The sequence below is a fragment of the Crinia signifera genome, chromosome 4 (genome assembly GCF_055691185.1).
Source record: "Crinia signifera chromosome 4, ASM5569118v1, whole genome shotgun sequence".
Lineage (NCBI taxonomy): Eukaryota > Metazoa > Chordata > Amphibia > Anura > Myobatrachidae > Crinia > Crinia signifera.
The window spans coordinates 183350264-183377684 of NC_139220.1; the positions used below are offsets into that span (position 1 = coordinate 183350264).

Here is a 27421-nt window from a genome sequence, read left to right on the forward strand (position 1 = left end):
AACAAAGAGGATACAATACCATGGACGTGCAAGTACACCACAGCCAGTCCGATACTCCCGAGGGCCTCTAGAGCTCTATGGTCGCTAGTGTCCAGTGACCCGCCGTTACCATCGTTGAAAACAACCAGACCTATGATATGCCACATGAGAAGCAGCAATATTAAAGATATGGGTCGTACATACGGATATCACCAATTATGGACAAGTCACCAAGGACACTCAGAAGGGCAGCTTTTTAAAGAAGAAAACAGGCTGCTATAAGTGCTTGGGCTGCACCACCTGTTCACATATGACCACAGGGCCCACCTTTAAGGATAAATCGGGAGAGAAGGAGTTCCGAATTAGGCATGTGGTAACATGCACAACAACACATGTCGTATACATTATCACCTGTCTGTGCCTACTGCAATATGTTGGCAAAACGGTCAGAACATTCCGGGAAAGAATGGCTCTGCACCAATTGGCCATCAATGCAGCCATTCCTGACAAAAGAAAGGGCAAAATTGCGGAGCAACCAGTGGCCAGACATTTTGTGGAGAAGGGACATTCTATCAATGATTTGAAACATCAAATCATTGATCACGTACACATGAGGGAGGGGATAGGGCAGGCAAGCTGTTACAGCTTGAAACCCGATGGATTTTTGAACTGAAAACCATGAGTCCATCTGGGCTCAATGAAAAGTTCACGTGGGGGGTATTTTAAAAATGTACATAGGCATAAATCCCGAGGGGATAGCATCACTTAACCATACAGAGACAACCAATAGGTGTTCTTAAACTATTTCACAGTTCTTCACAGGCTTTATTTTCTGTATCAGAAATGCCTTTTATATCACTCTAATGAGTGTCTTACAGCACCACAGTAATTAGATTGGTTTTAATATAAATTATTGAGCACCTCATACACCTATTGGAGGTAGTCTGTGTATGGCACAACAACATTGGTGGTCCAGATATGATTATACCCTCTTATTATAGACACACCATAATGGGCTGATAGTCACTATAATTGTCTTATCCCTAAAATCGGGAACATCCTTTCCCCCCCCCTTGATACCATGGGTCAAACAGCATTATTTAAACGATGTGGTTATTTCACATAAATATAGTCAGCGGCATACATATCATACTCTAAGTGATTATCTCTACCACTCTTATCAGAATCAACTTTATTGGCCATGTGTGTTTGTGCAGACTAGGAATATTTTGTGGATTACAGTGCAGCATCAAGCAGGGATAAGGGGGGGGGACATACATTACATTACATGTGGTGGTGGGGGGGGGGCTGGGGGAGAGTGTCACTTAGGTCTGGGGAGTGACAATGAGGCCTGGGGCTGGAGTTGGGCCCTCCCTGGGCTGAGTTCCATGCCACCGATAGTCTGATCCTACCTCCTCCCTTGGGGGGGGGGGGGCGCTGCCGGCAGATGTGTATCGCCCAGAGCATTGATGGGTGCCGCCACCAGGTGCTGATGGGGGGGGGGTCGCCTGCGACCGGGTCCTATGCTACGTCCTGAGCCTCTGGAGGTCAATGCCGGGGCCGAGCTGACGCCTGTGGCCGGGTCCTGTTCCACGTCCAGAGCCGGGTCCCCCTCCTCCTCGTCACTTCCATCTTCTCCGTGCGCATCTCCTCAGTGCCGGGTCAGTGCGGGGGCTGTGGTGGTGCCCTGTCCCAGCCAGGGGGGGGGGAGTGGGTATCACTGTGTCCTATGCCGGGTCTTCTCCTCTGCCTTCTCCCCCCATCCTCCTCCCATCCACAGGGCGCCCTTTCTCCAGGGGCCAAATATAGAAGCTCCAGTAGACGGGAGATCGTATACTTGCGACCATCCCCGGCCCCCAACACTCTGGAGTGTACTGCTGACTCTTCCAATTGCTACCTTTATCACACAATGAATGGGGGACAGATGGGGCACACTGTTGCATTGCACTGCTGACACCGGCTAGTCAGCACACTACTCACAAGGACGGATACTCGGTGGAGGCTGTCAGTGCTGGGAGCCATATGTGAATAAAGTAAGAGCTGGATGTGACTCAAGAGCCACAGGTCGGCCACAACTTCTCTGGAGACTGCCAAACATATATTTCCAATCTCTCAAGTGAATTTTTTTTTATCATCAATAATTTTTATTGAAACCAAATTTTCATGGGGGTACAGAATAAGGAAAAGGGAAAAGGGGAGGGAGGGAAGGGGCATAGGAAAATCCAAAATTACAGTAAGATTGCAGTAAAATTTATAGCATAAATAATACCATTTGAACAACAGAGAAAAACAATGTAGACAATAGATGTAAGTATAGAACATTTTATATGAAAACAGTAAAATATATGGTCTTCTAAAGTGAAGAAATAGGTACAGTAGAAATCTAAAAGAGAAAAAAAATATGTAACAATCTTTTTAATCAGAGGCATTTTCATTTAAGCTGAGTTTCTCCTTCAGTAACATAGATATGCCAAGGGGACCAATGAACAAAGGGGGAGATGGCTGAATAAGAATATGGAATTAGTTCAGTTTCCATGAGGAAGTGGAAGTTGTTTTTTTTTTTTTATAACTTTCAATAACGTTGGGGGGTTCATTTGTTTCCACTGATGAGCCAAATGTGCATGCACTGTGGCATAAGACATTTATTTGTAGGATGGACATCATCATGCATAACATAGAGTAGTGCCAAAGCTGGGTCAGGACAAATGTTCATATTTAATATTTTGTTAAGAAGATCAACAACAATCAGAATGTATGGTATATGTGGCCTATATCGCCACATTGTCTCCAGCAAAGCTTAGCACTGGAAGTCCAAAAGTTATGAATGCGAGCAGGTGTTAAATAAAGTCTATGGATGACATGTAATAGGATGTGATTTTTAGTAAGGTTCTGAAATCGCACCATATCGCATGTTTTCAAATCACATTTTTTTTAGAAATTGACTATTTAATGGGATGCGAATTGAGGCATGAAAAATGTGATGTGATGCGATAAAGTGCAAATTTTAGTCATGAAAATGTGTGAATTAATGCACATGTGCAATTTGTGAAAAAAAAAACAATGGCATGGGGTTCCCCTCTTGAGCATAACCAGCCCCGGGCTCAAAGAACCTGTCCTGGTTTTAGAAATTCAGGGGAGCAAAATACATAGGGGATCCCCAGGATTTCTAAAACAAGCACCAAGCACAAGGGCAAGTTCCCAAAATACGGGGTACAAAATGAGTAGGGGTCCCCGGCCAATAGCCGGGGGAAACTTTTTATGCAAGTTCCCCTGGCCAAAGCATTCATCCCTGTGGCTGGTCAGCCTGGGCAAGGACCCTGGAGGAGTGGTGAGCCCGGTCACAGACCCTGAAACCCCCCCCACCCACAATTTTATTGATCCCCTTCAGAGTTAATCCTGCCCAGGCTGAAGCCCGGGACTGTCTCCGGTGCCCCTGGGCTGTGGGCACCGGGCTCATTGTTGTGTAAAAAACATTGTAGTGGGACTACAAGTCCCAGCCATTCTATTCACGTCATGTTGAGAGTGACGGGCATCATTTCATGCATTTTTTATTTTATTGAAGTATTAAGTGTCACACATACAGATGTTTTATAAGTGTTAAAAATACAATTAACAGGACTAGCCATAGTTCCAGGGCAGTATTCAATTCTCCCGATTCACCATTTTTTTTTTCAGCAAATCAGGCTGTTTGCACTCCTTGCGGTGAATCTTTTTCACTGAAAATCTGATTCACCCTATTCAATGTTCACAGTTTTCCAAAAGCGAACAGTGAATGCCGGCCAGTTCTCCATTTTATGATTGCTGCAATTCGCTGGTGTATTTTAATGGGGTTTTCACTGGCATTCGCCATGAGTGTATTCAATGCTAGAATGGAGAACTGCTTTCAGCATGATTTTCGCCATGATTCACTGTTTTGCATTCAACATCTTTTAAAGGTGAACTGGAAAGTGATCCTTTAAAATAAAGGTTTTTTTTGGTCAAAAAATCTGAAAAACTTTTTTGTGAAGGGGCATGCTATTTTTATTCATGTGCTTGAAGCACATTAATATATATATCATTTTTAATTTTTTTACATTTTTTTTACTTTTTTTTTTACATATTCGCCAGCAGGGGCCAGGAGCCGCTCATTACATGTTCATATATTCACTTCACACTGCTCCCGCTCATTACATATGCACGAGTGGGAGCAGTGCAGCGGCTCCCTAACTGTGTCCCCTGCCAGCTGTCCTGGGGGGGCAGCTTCTGCTGCCTGTGTCCCCGGGTGCCCTCCTTCTCTCCCCCCACATTCTGGGGCAGGCAGGGAGGCTTCCAGCTCCCTGCCTGCCGCCGTTCGCCGCAGAGGTTAACATTCGCCGTCAGGGGCAGTGAGCCCCTGCGGCGTTGAATAGGGTGACAGGGAGGGCTGGCAGCGAATGCTGCAGCCCTCCGTAACCCTGTGAATGTGCAGCGAATCCTAAACAGGATTTGCTGCACATCGCGTAATTTATCATTGAACACTGCCCACAGAATGTTATGTGATACATAATACTTTTATAATAATACTAAATTATTATACAATTAGTGTTCAGCCTAGCACCCTGCATCTCCCAAAAAGATGCAATTACTCTTCCCTGCCTGTGTTGTCACAGTCTGCTGTGGTGCTTCTAGAACTGTGTGGACTGTATTTCAGCAGTGAAATACAGACCAGACCTGTGCTAGAAGCACCACAGCAATGAATGACACCCCAGGCACGGATGATGATCAGTTTTGAAAGATGCAGGGTGCTATAATGGAAACTATAAAATAGAAATTAAAAGATTGCTCTCGTAGAAATCTATTACAATAAAAATGAATAACATAAGGTCCTAATTCAGACCTGTTCTCTTGACTGCGTACAACAGGTAAACGCAAATGGGTTTGCAATAAATAGGTCTGTGTCGCCCCATAGTGAAATAAGGGTGATGTTAGCTCTTCATTAAAACAAATAAGAGCCAAGCATGGTATCTGTAGTTTTGATGACTGTAAAGCGCCTTCATAGTCATAGTCCATCATATTTTTTGATCTTTGGTGGTTAACCAGTTCCAATTCTTTTAGTCTCTGCAATAATTATTTAAAGATAGTTTCATCTGAACAGACATACACAGTTAATTAGACATTACAAAAACACTTTGATTTAAATGTAACATAGGCCAAGTCTGATGACACGCTGCAAGATCTCTGTGGGTTGACAAAGTAACATTCCTGGGAACTGAGCTCTTTTCCAGTCCAACTGAATGACCTGGACAACAGGGGTCTACACAACAACCTGTCATCCCTAACAATATTCCGCAACAAGTCATTGTTGATGTCCTCACTAAGAACTTCAATGACTCTAATACATAGATCCTATTTGGCATTGCATGCCAAGCCCTTTGCCATCAAGGTCTAATTTTGGAGGACCCATGATATTATTTGTTGACTCAACTATTTTACAGTTAACAAGGAGCTTTTGTGCATGGCCAGGCAACTGGATTCTTACAAAATTTAAATTGTCCTTAAGCCACTGCTAGAAGAACTGTAAAAGCAGGCCATTTGGCCATAGAACGACTCTATATGTGTCTGGATCGAGGCGCATATACTGGATGCCATAGACTGACAAAAAAAAGTGATGAATCTATTTGCAATCACCCTGCAATCTGATTGATGGTGGTAACCAGCCATTTTTTGGAAGTGTCAGGAAAATGCATGCATTCCCAGGCAATTTCAGGGTGGGTCTGTGATTGGAGTGTGCACCAGCGATAAATCACCGGGTGCGCGCTCCCGTTTTCAGCCCCTGGATGCGGGCTTCTCCGACCAGCGACTTCCCCTGCCTCTTCTCCCGGCAGTGTGTCATTTTCAGCTGCGACCATCACTGGTCGCAGATGAAAACGGGACACTGAGCAATACGATTGCTGAGCAATATATTGCCAGCGATCATATTGCCCTGTGTGTACGAACCTTCAGGCAAGAAAATTTTGACTAGATCATAGACTATCATTGCTTAGACAAAATCGCTTCGTCAAAAATCTCCAGTGCATCTAGCCAAAATCTCTCCCAAAATTGCTTAGTCAAAATTGTCCATTAATCAAAATCTCCCCGTGTGTACACTCCTTAACAGCAGCCGCCAGGGACTTCCCGAGGAATCACATGCTTATTATTAAATCCAGTTTCACTTTCACCTCTGGCTCCAGCACTGTAATTGGCCCATGGTGTTCTTACTCACTATGCAGCCTGACCAGGAAGGAAAGCAGTCAGTCAGTGTTTGTGTTATTATTGCTACTGCTGCTGGATGTTTCACCATGAGCTGCTGTACTCATTGCTGCCGGGCAGATCATTCCGTGGGTGAGTGTGTACTACACCGATCTCTTGTTTTGTCTCCCGCACTACTAATGTATTGTAGGGTTTATCTGTATAATGACACACAGGGGGCTTATGTCAGAGAGAGTGTGAAGTTGTAAGTACTACCAAAAGGTCACAGTTCCTCAGAGCAGCCCTGGTATAGAATGTAACAGCTGCAGCATTCCATGACAGTGCAGACGGTAGGTGGAATCAGCAGGTGTGTCCTAGTCTCAATTTACTCTCACAGAGGCAGTGACTAGTTACATGTGATTACAGTGTCCAGTGACGGAGCAGTGTAACAATATCACTGTGAGTTGTGTAAATGACTAGTGAAAACAGTTATTGTACCAGATATTTAACAATCAATATATTATTATTTATTTGTGATGCTGGACAAAAATCTGCAGCGTCACAGAGTGGGGAAGTAGAACAAATGACAGTTCTGTACCTTCATGAAAATATCTATACTGTACTATTTTATCACCAATCGTCATCCTGCTGGAAATATACAGTATACGCAACTCATTAACCATATAATGATTTTTCCAGTCTGTGCGTAACCCTGACCCTTCCACAAGTGTGTGATTGAACCAGACTGTTCGAGGCCCTGAAATGACATCACACACCCTCCCTGAAAACACCAGGTTTTTTTCTGATGCACCCGAAAAGTGGAAGGTCACTGCCCATAAACGGCATCTTCCCATCAGTCAAGATGTGAGGGGATTGCGTGTAGATTCATCATGGCGCCAACGCCATATTTCACAGAGGCATCTCTATTGCGTATGCATAAATCAGTGGAAAAATGGCTGCCACACCTATGATTCCTGTCTGTAGCACCTGTGGCTGCTGTGGGACTCCGGAGGGGTAAGTATAATTATATGGGGGCATTTTTGGCCCTGCAGGACTTCCAGAGCCTTTGTACACATACTGTACGTAGCAGCAACACAGAAACAAAACTAGCCTCGAAAACTGATTTATGCTCACAGCATCACGTCTGCTATTTTTTTGCCACCACTCCCCCATGACGTTCTTAAACAATTGCTTCCTGTCAATCGCTTTGAAATAAAATCCTCTCTGTGAGAGGAGTTGCAATGGCACCTTGGCGCCTGCTGTATGCGATCACTGCAGTTGGCCGATACTTTGTACACTTTGCTTACAAATCAGGCCCTTAATGCATATCAACATAATTGTTTGAAAAAAGCGCTTGTTAAATAGGAGTGCAGTTTTCCAGGTGGTTTGCAATATGAGCAAGTAGCTCTTCAGATCACACATGTATCCATTTTTGGGAAATGTCTGGTACAGAATTGGCCAAATAATGAATACTGGGCCAAACTCAGTAGAGCACACATATTTGCAAACATCGCTACTCTGCAATGTTTGCGAACACCTGAGCCCGCGATCACAGACTCTTAAAACTGGTCACATTGGCCGTTATTCAGAGCTGATCGCAGTACACATTTGTTTGGGCAAAACCATGTGCACTGCAGGTGGGGCAGATGTAACATGTATAGAGAGAATTAGATTTGTGTGAGTTATTTTGTTTCTGTACAGGGTAAATACTGGCTGCATTATTTTTACACTGCAATTTAGATTTCAGTTTCAACACACCCCAACTAAATTTAACTCTCTCTGCACATGTCCCATCTGCCCCACCTGCAGTGCACATGCTTTTGCCCATTTTCCAAACAAATTTGTACTGCGATCAGATCTGAATAATGGCCATTGTAAAAATTGCGACCAAAGTCTAAGGACTGGGTTAGCGTCATCAACAGGCGGAGGCAATTGAGTGCTGTTGGGGCACAACGCAGACAACAGAGGAGTGTCCAGGCCAATTTTTTTTTTTTTTTGGGGGGGGGGGGGGGGGGCAGCTGCATGACCCCAGGCACAAATACTGTGATCAAAAACATGGCAGCCCTGCGCCTTGCTTCCCAGGGGGCTACTGGTACTATGCAAGTGACTGTCGCTGGGCGCGCGCTCCCGTGACCACCCCTGCAATAGTCACATGCTCCTGCGACCAGCATCTTCCCGGCCAACAGCTGTGTCCCCCTGTGGCTTCCCCCGGCAGTATCTCCTTTTCATCAGCGACCATCTCTGGTCACTGATGAAAAGGAGACACTGAGCAATATGATTGCTGAGCAATATATCGCCAGCAATCACATTGCTCCGCCTACTTTAGAGAAACCTGCCATTATAAAAATAAATAATTGTGAAAAGTTTCCTTTCTACATTTTCACTTAGTCGCGAAGAAGGATAAACAAAAGGATGGGTCACCAGAAAACAAAGCACAGTTTATTAGAGGGAAGGAGGGGAGGGGAGCTGCATAGTAGCAGGCAAAAGGATAGGGGTATGGGTGACAGAGGAAATGTAGAGGGAGGGGATTGCCCCTCCTCAGGCTAAGGACCATATATAGGGAGGGGAGCAGAACAGGGGAGACACACACGCAAAAACACATTTAGCAGGAGCAGAGTTTTTCTCACCCACACAGCCCAAAAAGAGAGGAAGGAGCGAGAACTAATCAACATTCTGTATCAACAAGACAGGTCACAGCAGGCTGAATTACTGCAGGCCAAACAAAGGCCCTTATTCTGATCGGTGCGGCCCGATCAGAATATGCGGCCACGACCGTGCAGGCGAATCCCCGCCTTCCATACGGATCGCCACCTCCGTCCGTACGCGGATATGTGGCGATCCGCATGAAAGTGGACGGGGATACGCCTCCTCCGTCTTGGGAGCAGCCCCTGCATTCGATGGTCGCTGAACATCGAATGCAGGGCCGCACGCTCCACTAGGTCCCGCCACCCAAGACCACACGGACACTTTTCCGTGTGAAATCATGTATGGGGGCGGGCAGCTGACATCCGGCGATGTCAGATGCCCGCCCCCTACACACGCGTCACGGCTTCATTACCATGCATACGCCCCGCGTTTGCATGGGAACGCCCATGAAACGCGGGGCGTATGCATAGGGTAATGAGGCTAAGTAGCCCCTCACGCCCCTCTACGCCCCCTGTGCGGCGTGTCAAGAATACGTGCGGCGAAATCGCCTGCACATGCGCAGAGTGACCTCTGCACATGCGCAGACGATAACCATCGGCGGGACGACCGCATGCGGAGAAATCCGCACCGATCAGAATAAGGCCCAAAGTGTGGCACCGGAAATACTGGAGGCACCCCTAGCCCCATAAAAATCAGGCCGAGGAGTAAAGTACTACCGATATGGGGCCGCGCTAAAGCCGTTGCAAGAGTGGGGTTGAAAGACTCTCCATGGCCTGGCATCAGGGGGTAAAAAGGGTTGCCCCGGGCGGTTACAGGTTTCAGTTGCGATAAGTGTTCCCTGGCCCCCCAGGTCGGTTACATGATTCAGTTGCGAAAAGGGCTGGTGCACACAGTGGCGTAACTCTGGGAGACAATGGAGTCATCTGCCACCGGGCTCCTGCTCCCAAAGGGGCACCTCTCCTCTCCTGCGAGTTTGAATCATTTAATTGAAAGTCGTTGATATCGCTTCTGTGACTGACTCCCGCTCCTAGCAGGACAATAGACATCACACTTACATCATTTTTTGCAAGTGGCACACTCTGTATTAGAACTCATGACCTGTTCCACTAGAAGCAGACACCTTACTGATTGAGATATTTGCTCATGGGTTTGAAGCCTGAGAATTCTAACTATATGAAGTTACTGCACTACATAGCTCTGCCTAATAGTAATGGTTTTGAACTAACAAATACATATTCAGAATCTGCATACTTACTGTGCAGAAGCAAATAGTTTTATCAGTAAAGTGTCTGCCCCCAGTAAAACAGATTACAGGTTCTAATCCTGGGTATTTGTGAGAGGGGGGCACCAATATTTATCTTGCCTCTGGGCAACTGGGACAAACTTATGCCACTGGGTGGACAGCAGTGCTTTCTTAGCCACTGAAAGAAAGAATAGTACATTTATAATCAAGTTAATAAACTGTGAACTTTGAAATTCGCCATAAATACATGTCTCCTTCTGTTTATTTCAAGTATTATTGGAGGTGAAGGGAGGGGGGGAGTTTTGGTTGAAGAGAGTGCCCCATCAGATACTCAGAAGTTTAAGGCATTCCCCTTCACATATTATTGCTTCAAGAATAAAAATTCCCTATGCTCCCTTGACTTTGTGCCTGTTCTAATGTACTTTGGTTTAAAAGATATTTATTTCCTCTTTATTTTGTAAATTAACCATAAATCACCTAGGGAGCATATCTATCTGCATAAACCTTATGTTACCAACACAATGGTTAAAAAAAAAGAGAAAAACTGCAAGTTTTGCATCATCAAAAATCATCCAAAGAACAATCTTATAGGGCAGGCATTCCCAACCACGGTCCTCAAGGCACACCAACCGTGCAGGTTTTAGAGATATCCAGGCTTGAGCACAGGTGACTTAATTAGTATCTGAGGGATTCTGATTAAACCATCTGTGCTGAAGCCTGGATATCACTAAAACCTGCACTGTTGGTGTGCCTTGAGGACCGTGGTTGGGAATGCCTGTTATAGGGCCTACACATATAGTGATTTTGCCTTTTTTCTAAATGATTTGACTAGATCTGACTAGGGGGATATTCTGGTTGATTCGCAAAGCTGCTAATGTGAGTCCACCAAACCCTGCCATGCAAATGGTGGCCTGGTCACCACCTTTTCGCAAGGGCAATACCATTGCAGGGCCTGTGAATGGATGTTACACAGTAACATCCATTCACAGCCTATGGGGTTCCTCCCACACCATGTGATCATCAATGATGGCGAAGGTACACGCATATAAAAGTGACTCTCAGTTACTTACTCTCAGTTACTTATAGGTGGACGCTCGGGAGGAAGTGGGTGGGCAGCTGACATCTGGCGATGTCAGCTGGCCACCCCCCGCACCCCCATCATAGGGAAATTTGCATGAGAACGCTCGTGAAACGCTGGGCGTTCCCATATGCAAATGCCCAGCCCGCCAACTAACTGATCCCTCTAGTTCACAGGTTCTCAAACTCGGTCCTCAGGACCCCACACAGTTCACATTTTCCAGGTCACCCGACAGGTGCACTCATTACTGACTGACACATTTTAAAAGAGCCACAGGTGGAGCTAATTATTTCACTTGATTCTGTGAGGAGATCTGCAAAATATGCACTGTGTGGGGTCCTGTGGACTGACTTTGAGAACCTCTGAACTAGAGGGATCATTGGAAATGTAAGCTACTACATTGAACCAGTGCTAAAATGATGCAATATCACTTGTAACTTTTTCATGTTTGCAGACTTCCTCTTCCATCAGTAAACAGGTCAATAGCTATATTTACTTTGTGACCATCAGTAACTCCACAAGGTTAGCCAGGCAACCTGACAAACATCATGCAATTACAAGAATTTTAATCTTCCATCCCTCCGTGTTAATCCAGACCACTATCCTTGTTAATCTAAATCACTCAGCACTAGACAAATCCTTTTCTCTAAACTACTTAAATAAATAGTTTTGTTAACCTTTGTTGTCAGTAGTTGTTGGCCTCTAGTTTAGATTTTAAAGTTGAGTTCCAAGTATAATTCCGTGCAGGGTGACCCATAGTAGGATAACTTAATTATTATTATAGACCTTTACAATTTCTACACAGAGCTACTGTATAATTGCCGATACAAAAAAGCACACTGTATTTAGGTAGCAATATATCTACTCCCCTCTAGGTGATGAACATTGTAGTAACTTCATTTAATTGTACTATTAAAGTCTCCATTTCCAATCAGAAGTTTTAATTAAATTTGTTGCTAACAGGCCAGCACTTGCTAAAGAACAAACTATTACAGGTCGAGTATCCCGTATCCGAATATCCGTTATCCGAATTATTCCGAAATACGGACATTCCAGAAAGTGAAAATAATTTTTTTTTTTGCTAAAAACTCACTGGGGACATATGTAACAGCATCACTGGGGACATGATATGTAACTGGCACTATATATGTGCAAGACAATGATTGCTTGGCATTCAAATTCAGTGCTGAGATAGTACACACATTTTGTTTCACGTTTTGAAACCTTGTTTTTTGAACAATTAAAATATGTTTGTGTGTATTTTATGTGGTAATAAAATATATTTGTGTGTATATTATGTGTTTATACAGCATAAATGCAAGATACTTCAAAATACATAATTGAAATATTAAAATATTCCGAAATACGGAATAATCCGTTATCCAAAATTCTCCTGGTCCCGAGCATTTTGGATACGGGATACTCAACCTGTACTAATATGTCCTCAAATTATTTCAATTTCTCATTCCATATAAGCGGTATGCACACACTTCGATTTGCTCTAGATTTGATGTTAGATTCCATTTTCTATTACATTTTCTATTAGATCTGGCATTAGATCTGTACTTTTACATTCGATTCTATATCAGTTTCACAGTGTACACATTCGATTTAGTGGATTGTGTTCGATATTTCCTTGGCTGCACAGTCTATTTTTCTTTTCGATATAGAGAAAACAGTAGCACGCATCGAATCGCATGCCAGTCGAAAGTGTCTTAAAAACCATTCGATTTCGATTAGGTTTCGATTTGATTTTGCTTCTATAAGCAAAATCTAATCGAAAACAGGGAAAAATCGAAGAGTGTGTACACCCCTTAACAATGCTCCAACCTTCAGCAGGAGTGATTAAAAGAAGTAGCTAAGTGTAGAGAGAGATGACACACAAATGGTAAGTGTACCTGTGCAAGAGCAGCCATGTAGTTCAGAGGAGCTCACAGAGATGGGAAGTGGTACCTGTGAGGAGGGCACTAGCCACCAGTAAAGCAGTGTGGGGTCTGTCAGAGTGCAGCGGGTGACCAGCAGCCAAGAGGACAGAGATGGCAGAAGTCTGGGGTCAATAGCTGCAGAATTCAGGGCCCTCAATAGAAATATTGGGGCCTGTTACACCATATTTGCCTACTTTTGAAAACTAGTTTCAGGGAGATTAGTTGGTAGTAGAATTTTGCACAGTGCCCCATTGAGGGGGCGTGACATGCTCCACCCACAGGGTGTGTCTAGTTCCATATATGGAGAGATTGTGAAAAGAGATTGTGAACATGGCACCTAGAAGCGTGTGTGTGTGCTGCTATATCTGAGAGGAATATTTTTAAATGTCTTATATCCAAATGTAGATGAACCCCAAAGCAGTTAGTAAGAGCTACTATACTTTAATGTAAATTTATCTATCTCTCATTCCTTTTTTTCCCTTTTTTTTATCCCAAAATGTAATAGTGTAATGTGGATTAGGTGAAATGAGGGAGAATGCTAGACTAATGAGGGAGAGAGGGAGATTGCTCTTGTTTCAGGGAGTCTCCTGCAGAATGCAGGAGGGTAGGCAACTATGTGTTACACTGATATCTCTGGGGGGCCCCAAACACTTGATCAGCGGATTTTTATTACATTGCATATTTAATGTGTTTTTTTTATTATTATTATTACAAAACATAGATAATGTAATAGTCACTATGCAATGTAATAAAAGTCTGCTGCGCTCCTGCTGGGCACAGTGTCCATAAGGTTGACACAAGCAAAAGGTCCACACATTTAATAAGTTTATCAATGTCGAAACTTGAGCTTGTGGTCCCCCAATCAGTGTAAGGCGTGGCTTCGTGGCAGGTGCCTAGCTCCACTGCGTTCGGCACACTTTACCATTTCCACGCAGAGCTCACGTAGATGTTCATTTATGAAAGAGTAAAAAACAAAAAATTAGAAAACTTGAAAAACTCATGTATGCCTAATGTTAATGTTCACTTTGTGCATGCCGACCTTTTGGTGTCGACCTATTGACTGTTAACCTATATATTATCATCAAGATCCCATTAGAAATGCTGAATTGAAATCTATTTTGGAGGGAAGTGAAAATTGCAATATCTGGTTGTTATGTATCTTTTAATAAATTAGAGTTTAATTCTTCACATGTGGAGTCATTGGGCCTAATTCAGACTTTTAGGCTGGACTGCGAATTCACAGCCCCAGTGAATGTCGTGCGAGATGTCCCTGCGACGAAAGTCAGCATTGACTTAGTAACCCTGGCCATACACAGGATGATTGACATGCAGCCGGCATTTGGAGGAGGGACCTGACTTTTTTCAAGCTGGACCCAGTTGTTTAACCTCTGACATCAGCTCCGGGCCCGATCACCCAAGCTTCATTGCAGTGCCGAGTAAGTCTGTGGATACTCCGCCACTGCACACAGGGGGCAGTGGAAAAATCATAGATGTACCGCAGATGGCGGTTTCACACAACCGCAGATGTTAACAGCATACGTCTGCCACGAGCAGCACAGTCGGAGCGGTTACACTCTCACAGTATTGACCGACACCAGGCCAGGCCCCTGGCACGTACGGGGAGAATATACAAACTCTGCACAGTTACAGCCACGGTGGGTATAGAACCCATGACCTCAGCACTGTGAGGCAGTAATGCTAACCATTACACCACCCGTACATCCGTTTTTTGATTCACGTATTAATGAAGATGATGAGAACGTTGCATTCCATGCTTCCAACATGTCCCTATCATATTGCTCCCAAGTAAAGTCCTGAGACCTGATTGCACAGCTGTGAATTCACAGGCCGGGTGATAATCGATAGACTGCGCATGGGCATGGCTCATAGTACGCATGCACAAGGCCATCCTGCGATAAAATCCTGCTACTTTATTAACCACTGGCCGTACGCTAGTTGATTGACCTGAAGCGTTTTTCGGTATTAACTGGCCATTTTCTGAAAGTGTCAGGGAAAATGCAGGCGTGCCCAGACATCTAGAGCAGTGATTTTCAACCTTTTTACCTTGCGGCACACTAAATAAGATTTTAAAATTGCCAAGGCACACCATGAGATCCCCACAGGGCAAAACACATTGGCCACCACAGGAAAAAAACAAACCTATTGGCCGGGCCCGCATATAAAAAACAATCACACTGGTCCCTACAGGTAACAAAAATAAAATACATTGGCCCTTTAAATAAAAAGAAGAGACCAGTAAATAACACTTGAACTGCTGGTGGCTGTAAACTGGTTTGGGCATCTCTAGATCTGGGGGCACACTTGAGAATAGTTCAAGGCACACTAGTGTGCTACGGCACAGTGGTTGAAAAACACTGGTCTAGAGGGAAGTTATGGGAAGTCAGAATCCTGTTACTACAGCAACCCCCAAGTAAGAAATCATTCAAATGGTGAGTGATTGCGAATTTATATTAAATTCGATGGCTGGGCGGTGTACACCTGATCACAGCTAGAAACAATCAGGTCCGAATAACCCCCAAGTGTCAGTAGTAATTTGCGCAGCCCTGTATTACAGGTGTTCATTTAAAAAGTGAAAGGTGTCATATCCTCATCCTGATGAGTAGCATTAAATATGATAGTGTTATGCAAACATAGAAGTGTGATGGGTAGATATAAAGGAAAGAAGTTGACCTGTGATAACCTTTTTAATGTCACATGCAAAATAACAAATAGATAAGTACGTCACAAGCACTAGCGGGCAGTGAAATGAGAGAAGTTTAGTTGAATAAATTAGATCAACCTTTGTCAGATATACACAATTAGGGAACTTGTCTGGGATTAGTAATGTTTGTAAAGAATGAATATGAAGTTGTTTCCACCTTCTATATTAAGTTCTTTGTGTTTTAAAAAAACACAAACAAAAAACGTTGTTACATTTTGGTTTCCCGTTTTCAGACATTTAAACATTTATAATCAATTTATCACATGAAAAGACTCCCGGGGAGGGTTTTTAAAAGATTCAAAACTGGTTAGCGGCGGGGTGGCAGTGGCGGGTCCCGGGTAGCAGCGGGTTCAGGGCTGTGCTGAGCGCCCGGGGTATGACAGTGTGGGTGCCGTGCTGCTCTGAGCACCCAGAGGGTGGGGGTGACCGTGCAGCTGCGGGTCCCGGGTAGCAGTGTCTGAGAGTGCTCTTTTGAAAGAAATTTTGTGTGTGCGTGCATAGCCCTGGACGTATTAAGTGGCGGGTGTGCATAGCCCAGGACTTACTCAGCGGCTGTGATGGAAGCAGTTGGATTGGGCCTTGACATGCCTGCATTTTCCGTGGCACTTCTGAAAAACGTCCACTCACCTTGCTTCATGTCAATCATATTGTGTTTGGCCAGCGATAAACAAATTAGCTGGATTTTATCCCAGTATGGCTTTGCACATGCGTATTATGGGCTGTAGGCATGCGCAGTCTATCAATAATTGCTCGTCCTTTGAATTTGCAGCTGTGTGATCAGGTCTGAATAACCCCCTAAAGTGGTTCCCAAACTGTATGCAGTGGCTCCCTGGGGTGCCTCGGGACACTTGCAGGGGTGCCCCGGGTTGGTGGTCTAGGACCAATTCAAATTATTTATGGTTAATTATATATGAACAAAACCAGTGCTGGTGGCTGTCAATCATAAAATGTGGAAAAAAAACAGAAGAAAATCTGGGTACTAGTGTAGTTTCACAGCGCCAGGGTGTACGCTCGCCACAAAATATGTCCAAAAAAGTAACTTAACTCCATGCCAACATGGATAGTTCATACCTCCACTATCCATGTTGGCATGGAGTTGATTATAAATAGCTTGGCGAGCGTAGCGAGCCACTGAGCCCGCAGCGTGGGCGAGCGAAGCGAGCCCCGCAAGGGGACTCAGACGCACGGCGCCATGCTGGTGCCGTGAAACTACACAAGTACCAAAATCTGTGCCATTTTTGAATTTCAAGATGGCCATGGTAAGCTGTGATTGGGCTGGCTAATCGTGTGAGGCAAGAAGAAGATAGGTGGGTGGCTACTAGAGATTGATTTACCTGTATGCAACCAAAGGGTCCACTTAAGGGGGCCCGGCAGCTTACCTAAAATCATGCCCTGATTGTGATACACCCAAAAAGGGGCATTACTTCTTCAGTTACAATATAGGGAGCCACAGGTCAGTCTAACCTCCACTCCCCTTTCCCCTGCTGCCAAAGAGCTGTAGAGTCCTGAGTGCAGTGAGTGTGAGATAGCTGGGTGCAGGTGCTGGCAGCTCGGGCCAGGACTGTGCAGCAGCATTACCTGATGAGGGGGAAATCGGTCAGACTGGTTAGTGAGGAAGTAGAGCAGCAGGCTTCAGCTGATAGGTCCTGTGAACTGCGGTCTTAGCAGGGAAGCAGCGCAGCAAAACAGGAAGTGGCAAAGTGAGAAAGCTGGCAATGTTCTGAAGGAGGATTGTTTGAGGTTAATGATCAGAACAAGAAAGTGTTCCTGTGGTCTTGTGAAAAGATGTGGAAAGAGGAAATCCAGAATCCACAGGATCTGATGCTTTTAGGACAATGGGGCAGATGCATTAAGCCTTGTACTTTAGCTCTTCACCAAGCTTAATACATCTGCCCCACTATTCTTAAAGGTGGGTAAATACTATTACATCCAGCCAGATACAGAACTAGCAGCAGGCGGCTGGTGCTCCATGGCCTGATGCAGTGAAGGGGCCTTTAGCATTGCAGTGAGTCACATGGACTCATTTTTTCGGCCCTGCTGCCCGTCTGTCCAACCAGGTACTGTGCAGCCAGCGGCCAGTCCCCAAGGAACTAAAGAGAGCAACTGTACCTAAGCGCAGTGTCAATCTGACAAGAGGAAGAGGAGGGACTTTGGCGTGGATGGTGCGACTATGGAGATGGTGTGTCTGTTATTCATTTGTATGGGTGGCTGCCAGTTGCAACCTGCATAATAATGCAGTGTCACGATGCTTGTGCCCATGCATACGCATTGCAAATAAACCTGGCTACATCTGCATACTTTACAACTTTTGGCAGCTGGGAAGAGGGACAATTTAGTGGGCGTAGCCTCATGGTTATGGCTGTTTTTACCACTGAAGCCCCCTGTTTTTGCTGCTGATGCCTCCTGCAGCTAATGCCCCTGTCACACTTTGCCAAAGAATAGATGCTGTGCACACGTGCACAGCACCTACACACCTGGGAGTGAGAGAAGGACTCCCAACTACTCCCCACCCCCTCCTTCACCGAGGGACACTGCTGCCCGTGGGTGGGACAGTGGAACAGTCCCAAAAAAACATTACTCTCCCACCAAAATTGGGACAGTTGGGAGGCACGCCCCTTTGTCAAGATGTGGGTTCACCCACACCTTGACAAAGGGGTGTGCCAGCCCAGAAACGTTGGTCTGTTTCACAAATATACCTTTTGAAAAATACCTTTGAGTGCCGCTGCATGCTTCCTCTATTTAGTATATATATTTTTTTATTATTATTATTATCGTTTATTTATATGGCGCCACAAGGGTTCCGCAGCGCCTGACAATACATAGATGAGCAAAGAACAATACAAGAAAGATTGTGATTTACACTACAAATACAAATGAGGACAAGTACATAATAAATAAAAAGACAGTTGCAACGGTGGACACTGATGCAATTATAACAGTGGCAGAGATATATTCTAAGAAAAGCACATGGGGAGAGGGCCCTGCTCGTTAGAGCTTATGACTTACACTAATCAAATTGTAAATTTTATTTTTATTCTCTATTATTATTATTATTATTATTATAATCATCATCATATATTTTCTAGCCTATCTGTGTGTATCTGTATGTTTTCAGTCTTCAGCTGACCATTTTAATATTGTGGAGAAAAGGTGCACAATGTTCCTCCTATGATGTCTCCCACGTGCCCACAGGCCCAGCTGATTAGTAGCCATGCTGAAAGGTGAGGATTAGAAATCTGTCTATCACATTTAAAATGTACTTTCACATTCATACAAATGTATGACAAAAATAAATGATAAGAGAATGCAGTGTTATTGTGTATACACACGGTGAGATTTAACATTTGATTTTGACTACATAGTGGTAACAGGGTTTTAACCTTTCGATCCCGATGCAATGCCGATGCACGCTCCCGTTTAGCACATATCGAATAGCGAAATAGACAGGGCAGCAATGACTATATAGTGCAAATCTAATGCAGATAGCAAGAATTGTATGTAAATAGTACAGAGTTAGCAAAGATTGCATAGCAATCGAATCTTAAGTCGAATAGCAAGGGAATCTCACCGTGTGTACACAGCATTAGCTTGTAGACAACCTGCCAGCAAATTGAGCAACTGTGAGATCTTTGATCAGAATTATAGAGAACTACTGTGCGATATGGCTTCCGACGTTGCCGATATAGTGAACATCGGATGCAGATCGCATGGTGATTGTATGCTTTTTTAGGGCTTGCGAACCCGATGCGCTGCCGATGTGCGCTCCTGTGCGAGTGAAAGTTGGCGGTCAAATAGAGAGGACAGCCAAGACTATAGATCTGCACTATATAGTCAAAATTGTGCCACTGCATGCATGCCATGCTATGCGAGTCCCGATACGATCTGATCGCATCGGGACTCGCATAGCACGGCATATTTACTGTGTGTACACACCATTAGAAAGGCATAACATGTCTCCAGCCTGTTACATTTAGTTTTATTTTTTTTGTGGAACACACAAACATTAAATAACAAAAACAGGTATGGATAAATAGAAAATGTTACAATTAGTAGCAGAGTTATATATTATATATAAGAACCCACACTCATAAATGAAATGACAATCATTTCTTTAATTCAAAGGAACCATGTCCACAGAAAAAGTGGACAGCAGATAAACTGCTAGTTTGTGTCTGAACTGGCAACCATTTTCTATGGAAAAAGTGCCAGTAAGGGTTCACACAGTAAAGAAAGTTGAATGTGTTTGATTATTATTGATGCTATAAAGATCCATACACATTGTGCGACTATCCCCAGTGTGTATGGACAGCGATGATCGTTTTCATCGCTGGAAGGAAAGTTGCTCAGTGCATACACACTGAGCGGCTTTCCCCCTGCCTGGTGTCGACAGTGGGGGGAGGACGGCTTTCTTGGCGATGATGCGGGAGCGCGCAGCAGTGCACTCATTGCTGGGGCATACACACTGGGCGGCTTTGAGCTGAAAGCCGCACAAACCTGCTGTTTTGAGCGACTTTCAGCTCAAAGTCGCCCAGTGTATATGGGCCTTTAGTTTAAATTAATAATAGTGGAAACAAAATTGTATATAAATGTGTATTGCATGTATTAGAAGGGATACAACACAGTCACATAATGCATAGTCAGTTTATGATGACTGTTTAACTGTACTTCAAAGTGATCTGTATTGGTGGAAATAACATGTCTTTTTTTACATGTAGAAATCTTAATCACAGAGCAGCCAGTGTGTGCCTCTGTGCCCCTGGACTTTCCACTCACATTGCGCTGTCGTGCACAAGGACCTCTAATGTGTCACTATCAGTGGTTCATGCAGTGGGAGGTAATTTCAACACTTAAACTTACTTGCATAAGTGGTACACAGTATATATTTATAGAGAGGCGACCTCATGGAACAAGTATGTGTCAAAGGCACTTCCTTTTCTTCTGTGCTATCTGTCACAACATTTAAATTACAGAGAAAGTATTATGTTGTACCCCAGCCTGCTGCTGCAGGTTAGCTAGCTGCCCTGGTCTAACTGTTTCTAGCTTATGAAACGATCAGCGAGGTACACGGTTAGGATGGGCAGTGGAATGCCATAATGTGTAAAGTGTGCCAGGCACAGTGGTAGCGGAGCAAAGCACCTGTACAGAAGCATGGCGAGCCCAGCTGTACACTAATTGGGGGCCACATGCTCAGGTGTCGACATTGAAACGAAAAAATCATGTTTTTATGTTAACCTTTTGCCATGTCGATTTTTTGCTTGTGTTTACCCTTTGTCACTGTCAACCTTGTGCAAGTCGACCTAGACCTTGTCGACCTAATGAACATGTATAGTCAACATAATCCATATTATGACACACAAGATTCCTGTGATGATACCAATTGACAATATACAACACCACCATAATGCCCCATAATGTGACGCACAGTAATGCACCAAACTAGTAATATGCCTCACAGAAGCCCTCTCATTCATCCTCTTTATATGCCAACCTCAGAACCCCCTCAAGTCATGCATCACTATATGGGCCTGATTCTGGTTCACTTACAAAAAGCAAATTCTCTCTTTAATGGACAAAACCATGTGCACTGCAGGTGGGGCAGATGTAACACATGCAGAGAGAGTTAGATTTGGGTGGGGTTTGTACTTCAAACTGATATCGATATAGCAGTGTAAAAATGAAGCAGCCTGTATTTACCCTGCACAGAAACAAAATAACTCACACAAATCTAACTCTCTCTGTACATGTTACATCTGCCCCCCTCCAGTGCACATGGTTTTGTCATACTTGCCTACTTTTGAAAAGCAAAATGAGGGAGATTTTAGATGCTAGCAAAATGCACCGAGCGCAGCGTCGCGCAACATTGACGGGGTGTGTCAAGTTTCAACCAAAGGGCGTGTCTAGTGACACATATGGGCGTATCTATTTCCACCCAGGGGTGTGTCCTGCAGTGGCTGGTGGAAAAAAATATATGAAGAGCCGCATACCACCAGAGCAAGTATGTATATGGAAAACCTACGAACAGAAACTGTACAATTGAAACCAGCAATCATGTGTTTGCTCCCTCAAGCCAAAACATTTCCTGCGCCCCTCCCCAAAACATTTCCTGTGGCGCCCGCCACCACCCCCCCCCCCCCCCCAACATTGGTGAAACAAACAGGGGTGTTTCTAGACTATATGGCTCCCAGTTGTAACAGTAAAAATGTGCCCCACATACAGATATTTTAAAAATAAATAATGCACACATTTCAAAACGTACATGCGGCCTCGCTTCAAGGGGTACTGCCCTTTCCAAAAATGCTGAAACACTGCAATTCGCATTAACAATATGTCCCTTAAACATTATGCTACACATCGCAATGTCCATTACACGTTATGACACACTGTAATGCCCATTACACATTATGCCACAAACTGCAATGGGCGTTTCACAATATGCCACACACCACAATGCCCTGTACATATGCCACACACTGCTATGCCCATTACACAATATGCCACACACTGCAATGCCAATTACATATTACATCTATATGACACAAACCATAATGCCACTTAGACATTAAGTCCCATATACATACTGCTAATCTGTATATATCTGTAGGTGTTTGACCTGACGAAGGGGCTGATACCCCGAAAGCTTGTCCTAATGCTTTGAATACACCTTTTTGCTTTCACCATTCCGCCTCCTGAGTGCCGTTTATCTTGGACTTATATATATATATATATATATATATATATTACTGCCTTACTGTTACTTATGTAGATGGGGCAGACAGGCTGTGAACAACTAGAGAGAGCCTGCATCTTCCTCTGCGACTCCTACAGCAGGTCCAAGCCTCCTTCTCCCTGCAGCCTGCGTGCTCAGCCAGTCACTGAGCCGCAGGCTGCTGTGTCAGATACGACTGGATAGCTGAGCCGTCGCTCAGCTGTCCTGTCCTCTATGGAGCCGGCGGCTCAGGCTGTCAATCAGCAGCGAACTCGGAGCAATAACACACAGCCTGTCTCCAGGGCTGCCATTAAAGATTTTGGGCCCCAGATGAATTGAGCATACACACTGAATGGTATTGGTGAACAATATCATTCAGTGACATCACAATAATGATATTGAGTGTTCACACTAGGCATTGTTTTTAAATGTATGTGCATGTATGGGGCTTTACTCTGCTCATTTATAAAACAATGATGGGAAAAAAATTCTGTTTACACTGAAAAGCATATTTCTCATTCTTATCTATATTATATAATGCAAGGGGGTGTGGGCACAGCGCAGGGAAGCCTAGACTAAGGATTAGTCACAGGACAGTGAAAGCTGGACTATAGGGGCACAGATCAGGGAGGGCAGGGCTAGGGGGGCACAGGGCAGGGAAACCAGGGCTAGGGGGGCATACGCACAGAAAAGGGAAGGCAGGGCTAGGGGGCACAGGGCAAGGAAGGCAGGGCTAGGGGGGTACAGAGAAGGGAAGGCAGGGCTCTGGAGCACAGAGAAGGCAGGGTTAGGGGCGCACAGAGAAGAGAAGGCAGTGCTAGGGTGCACAGGGCAGGGGGTGTTTGGCACAGCGCAGGGAAGCCTAGACTTAGGGTTAGTCACAGGGCAGTGAACGCTGGACTATAGGGGCACAGGGCAGGGAAACCAGGGCTAGGGGGCAAAGGGAAGGGAGGATAGGGCAAGGGGGCATAGAGCAGGGAAAGCAGGGCTAGGGGAGCACAGGGAAGGGAGGAAAGGGCTAGGGGGGGCACAGGGAAGGGAAGGCAGGGTTAGGGGGGCACAGAGAAGGGAAGGCAGGGCTCTGGAGCACAGGGAAGGCAGGGTTAGGGGCGCACAGAGAAGAGAAGGCAGCGCTAGGGTGCACAGGGCAGGGGGTGTTTGGCACAGTGCAGGGAAGCCTAGACTAAGGGTTAGTCACAGGGCAGTGAACGCTGGACTATAGGGGGGCAGGGAAACCAGGGCTAGGGGGCACAAGGAAGGGAGGATAGGGCAAGGGGGGCATAGAGCAGGGAAAGCAGGGCTAGGGGAGCACAGGGAAGGGAGGAAAGGGCTAGGGGGGGCACAGGGAAGGGTAGGCAGGGTTAGGGGGGCACAGAGAAGAGAAGGCAAGGCTAGGGTGCCCAGGGCAGGGAAGGCAGGGCTAGGGGGGCACACGCACAGAGAAGGGAAGGCAGGGCTAGGGGAGCACAGGAAAGGGAGGAAAGAGCTAGGGGCACAGGGCAGGGAAGGCAGGGTTAGTGGCGTACAGAAAAGAGAAGGCAGGGCTAGGGGGCACAGGGCAGGGAAGGCAGGGTTAGAGGCGTACAAAGAAGAGAAGGCAGGGCTAGGGGGCACAGGGCAGGGAAGGCAGGGCTAGGGGGGCACAGAGAAGGGAAGGCAGGGCTATGGGCCACAGGGCAGGGCTAGGGGGGCACAGAGAAGAGTAGGCAGGCCGGGCTAAGGGGCACAGGGTATGGAAGGCAAGGCTAGGGGGGCACAGGACAGGGAACACTGGAGTAAAGTAAGGCATTAAAGTGCTAGTTCTTTAACAGCCACTTCAACCAACTTACTTATTACTCTTGTTGCCATGGGCCCGTTCCTCCTGCAGCAGAGAGATCAAGAAGGAGCCTGCAGGCACACACGGAGAGCTCTTCCCTGCTCCCAGTAGTGCTTTGCAGGAGGCGGGTCTCACACACACACAGCAGCAGCACTGCCTTATGGAGAGGAAGCTGAGCTCTCTGCTGCCACTACAATCAATCTGCTGCTGTCTCTCCCCAGCGGTGTCTCACACACACTGTTGGGACAGGGAATAATTGCTAGTAACACACAGGAGCTCCCTGATGCTGCTGTGCACTGCAGTGTGAGAAGGAACTTCCTTCTCACACTGCAGTGCACAGCAGCATCAGGGAGCTGTGTGTTGCTAACGATCTTCCTGCCCTCTGGGACATGACAGCCCGACAGCAGCATGACAGCCCGACTTCTTCTCCCCCCTCTGGGACATGACAGCCCGACAGCAGCATGACAGCCCGACTTCTTCTCCCCCCTCTGGGACATGACAGCCCGACAGCAGCATGACAGCCCGACCCCCCCCCCAAAATGCCGCTGCAGTGGCGTGCATTGTGCAGTGTAGGGAGCTCAATAAAAATAAGAAGCAGGTTTAGTGGGGGAAAGAAGTTACAGACTGTTACTTACTGCTGGTCCCGGCTCCCGCTGCCACGCACGGTCATAGCTGCTCCTCTCCGCGCTGGCCCCCTACTCTGTGCGGCGCGCTTCCCAGCTCCTGGCTCCCGCTCACTCTGCTCTGCTGCTGCTGCCGCTCGTTGAAGGCAGCTGCTCCTGCTGCCGCACCACGTCTACCCACACAGCCCCGCGCGGTACCCGGCCGGCATAATCAATGACGTCACAACTTCGCGCACTAGGGCCCCGCCCCAGAAACATGCCGCTCGCGCATGCGCAGTACATTTTTTGGAGAGGAATGGGACAAAAACCGGGAGGAACAGAGGGATTTGCGGGAGAGCGGGAGGAGGATTGAAAAAACGGGAGACTCCCGCTAAATGCGGGAGGGTAGGCAAGTATGGGTTTTGTCCATTAGAGAGATAATTTGCTTTGTGAGTGAACCAGGCCCTATATCTTAAGTACATTTCCTATGTCAATTTTGATTTTGAAACAGCTGGGGACCAAAATATTTCCTTAATCCTATGCCGCCATGTAAAATCCCACTTGGCTCAAATATATTCTATAATAGGGTGTGTAGCTTGTGCATTTTACACGAACAATTTAAAGGCGCTCTTACTTCTGTTAACACACTCTCTTCAATATCGCAGTCTACCGCTAAAGAAATTCCAGGGGCAACAGGACCAGATCTACACATTAAGACCAGACAAAGTCAGTTGTACACCTGCCGCGTACATGACCAAAATGGACGCATTTTGTTCAGCCATTGGGTGAAGGTGAAAGTACTAAAGAATGTTCTTATTGGTAAGAAATAATCTGAGCATAGATTCTCCTGAAATACCATGTTTTTTAGACTGTTTGTTTAGGTGCTAATAACCATACTCGCAGACAGACCCAATTTGCATTATGCAATCCTAATTGGTAGTATCCAAAGGGGCATGAGATGGGTGGATGGGGCATGACTGTTGGATTAGGGATAGAGCATAATTAGTCCCAATTTTCCAACTCTAATCAGGAATATTGATAGGTATTATTGGATTTAGCTTTTTTTTTGTAAATCTTTGCTACACTGCAACGATTTTTATGTCAGAAGACAATTAAGCTACCCGTATGCCTCTGGACGATAGAGGGAGAATGGATTACCTGCAGAAAAACATGAGGGGAGAACATATAAACTAAAAGATGGTACCCTAGTTTCTATTAAACTCCTGGTTTCTATTAAACTCATGTCTACTGTGTACCACCATATTAACTGGATTTGGTGTCAGGTGTTGTGCATGAACTGCACTAAAGTAGTATGCAGTTGATGCCAAGGTGTACCAAAGCACTAAATCCAGTTGAAGTATTCTTAGTTTCAAACTCTTTGGGAGAGATGTTTCAAGCTTCAAAAAGTGATAAAATGGAGAGTGTTAAACAGACAGCCAATAAGCTCCTACCTGTCAGTCTGAAACTTTGGCTTGTTGGGGTTTTTTTCTACTTAGAGAGGGGGGATTTTTAGAAATTGAGGTTATATAATATTATTGTGAGTTTTCTGTTGCATAAATACACAAACCCAAAAATCAGAACCCAAGTATAAGCAGAGTTTTGTGTGAATCGGTTTAAAGTAGGGATGTGCAGATCCGGATTTACCCAGATTTACCCGGATCTCAAAAAGGGGTCTTATTGGCTATCAGCTGTCACATGTTTTGGCTCCAAAACATGTGACCGCCAGATAGCCAATAAGATCCCATTTTGAGATCCAGGTAACTTCGGACCTGTACATCCCTAGTTGAAATAATCCCATGTCATGTGACTTTTACATTGTTTCTGCTTTAATAAGATATGAATCTTATTTATGTTAAATATCAAAACAATTACAGAACATAAATACTGTGCAGATCATTCAAATGCATATTGCATTTAACAGGTGTAGTAGAAATGAATAGTAAATACAGTAGCTACTGAACATTTCAGTAATCTTACATACTTAAAATAAGCTTATTTACTGTGTTCCAGGGTGTCTCCCACATGACTGGGATGGAAAGCCTATTATAGTGACTGAACCAGTCTCTCAATGTGTGAAATCCCATAATTCAGTTCAGCTCAGCTGCTATGCACTTGGAATTCCAGCCCCTAAATACCAATGGTACCACAATGGGTTGTGTCTGCCAAATAGAGGGGAGAATGTGATCCAGGTAAGATAAGCGTTTGGAATAGTACAGCAGTAAAAATATAGTGACCTCTAATGCCATGTATGGAGAGGCAATTATGTACAGCACTACTACACATAGAGGCTCATACAAATATTTAAGAAGTGCAAAACTGTATAGCGCATTGTAATACATGTTAATTTAAAGACAGAGACAGCATAATTTTCCTTAAAAAATGACCGTATTTTTCGCTCTATAAGACCATAAGACACACCTAGTTTTAGAGGAGGAAAACAGGAAAAAAATATTCTGAATCAAATAGTGTAATGCCTGCTCCCCTCCCCTGGTACTTGTCAGCAGCTCACAGAGGTCCG

At 45.1% G+C, this 27421-nt stretch overlaps 1 protein-coding gene and 1 long non-coding RNA gene across 6 annotated transcripts in view; one reads left to right on the plus strand and one right to left on the minus strand.

Annotated features, from left to right (window-relative positions):
- LOC146074715 (uncharacterized) overlaps positions 1-24577 on the minus strand; it is a 78145-nt gene extending 53568 nt beyond the window's left edge. Inside the window, exon 1 of the long non-coding RNA XR_014473453.1 lies at positions 24315-24577. This is a non-coding gene — a long non-coding RNA (uncharacterized LOC146074715). The remainder of the gene's footprint in view (positions 1-24314) is intronic.
- Positions 1-27421, plus strand: part of LOC146074714 (mucosa-associated lymphoid tissue lymphoma translocation protein 1-like) — a 101630-nt gene that overhangs the window by 46734 nt on the left and 27475 nt on the right. For 2 of the 5 annotated variants that reach the window (XM_083183132.1, XM_083183136.1), the window contains exons 1-5: positions 6180-6318; positions 18895-19000; positions 20495-20613; positions 25569-25722; positions 26914-27092. In XM_083183132.1, coding sequence (XP_083039258.1) covers positions 18991-19000; positions 20495-20613; positions 25569-25722; positions 26914-27092 — 462 coding nt within the window. In that variant the 5' untranslated portion in view covers positions 6180-6318; positions 18895-18990. Of the gene's footprint in view, positions 1-6179; positions 6319-14473; positions 14494-18894; positions 19001-20494; positions 20614-25568; positions 25723-26913; positions 27093-27421 lie in introns of those variants that run through there. The other 3 variants (XM_083183135.1, XM_083183133.1, XM_083183134.1) reach the window with 2 other exon arrangements.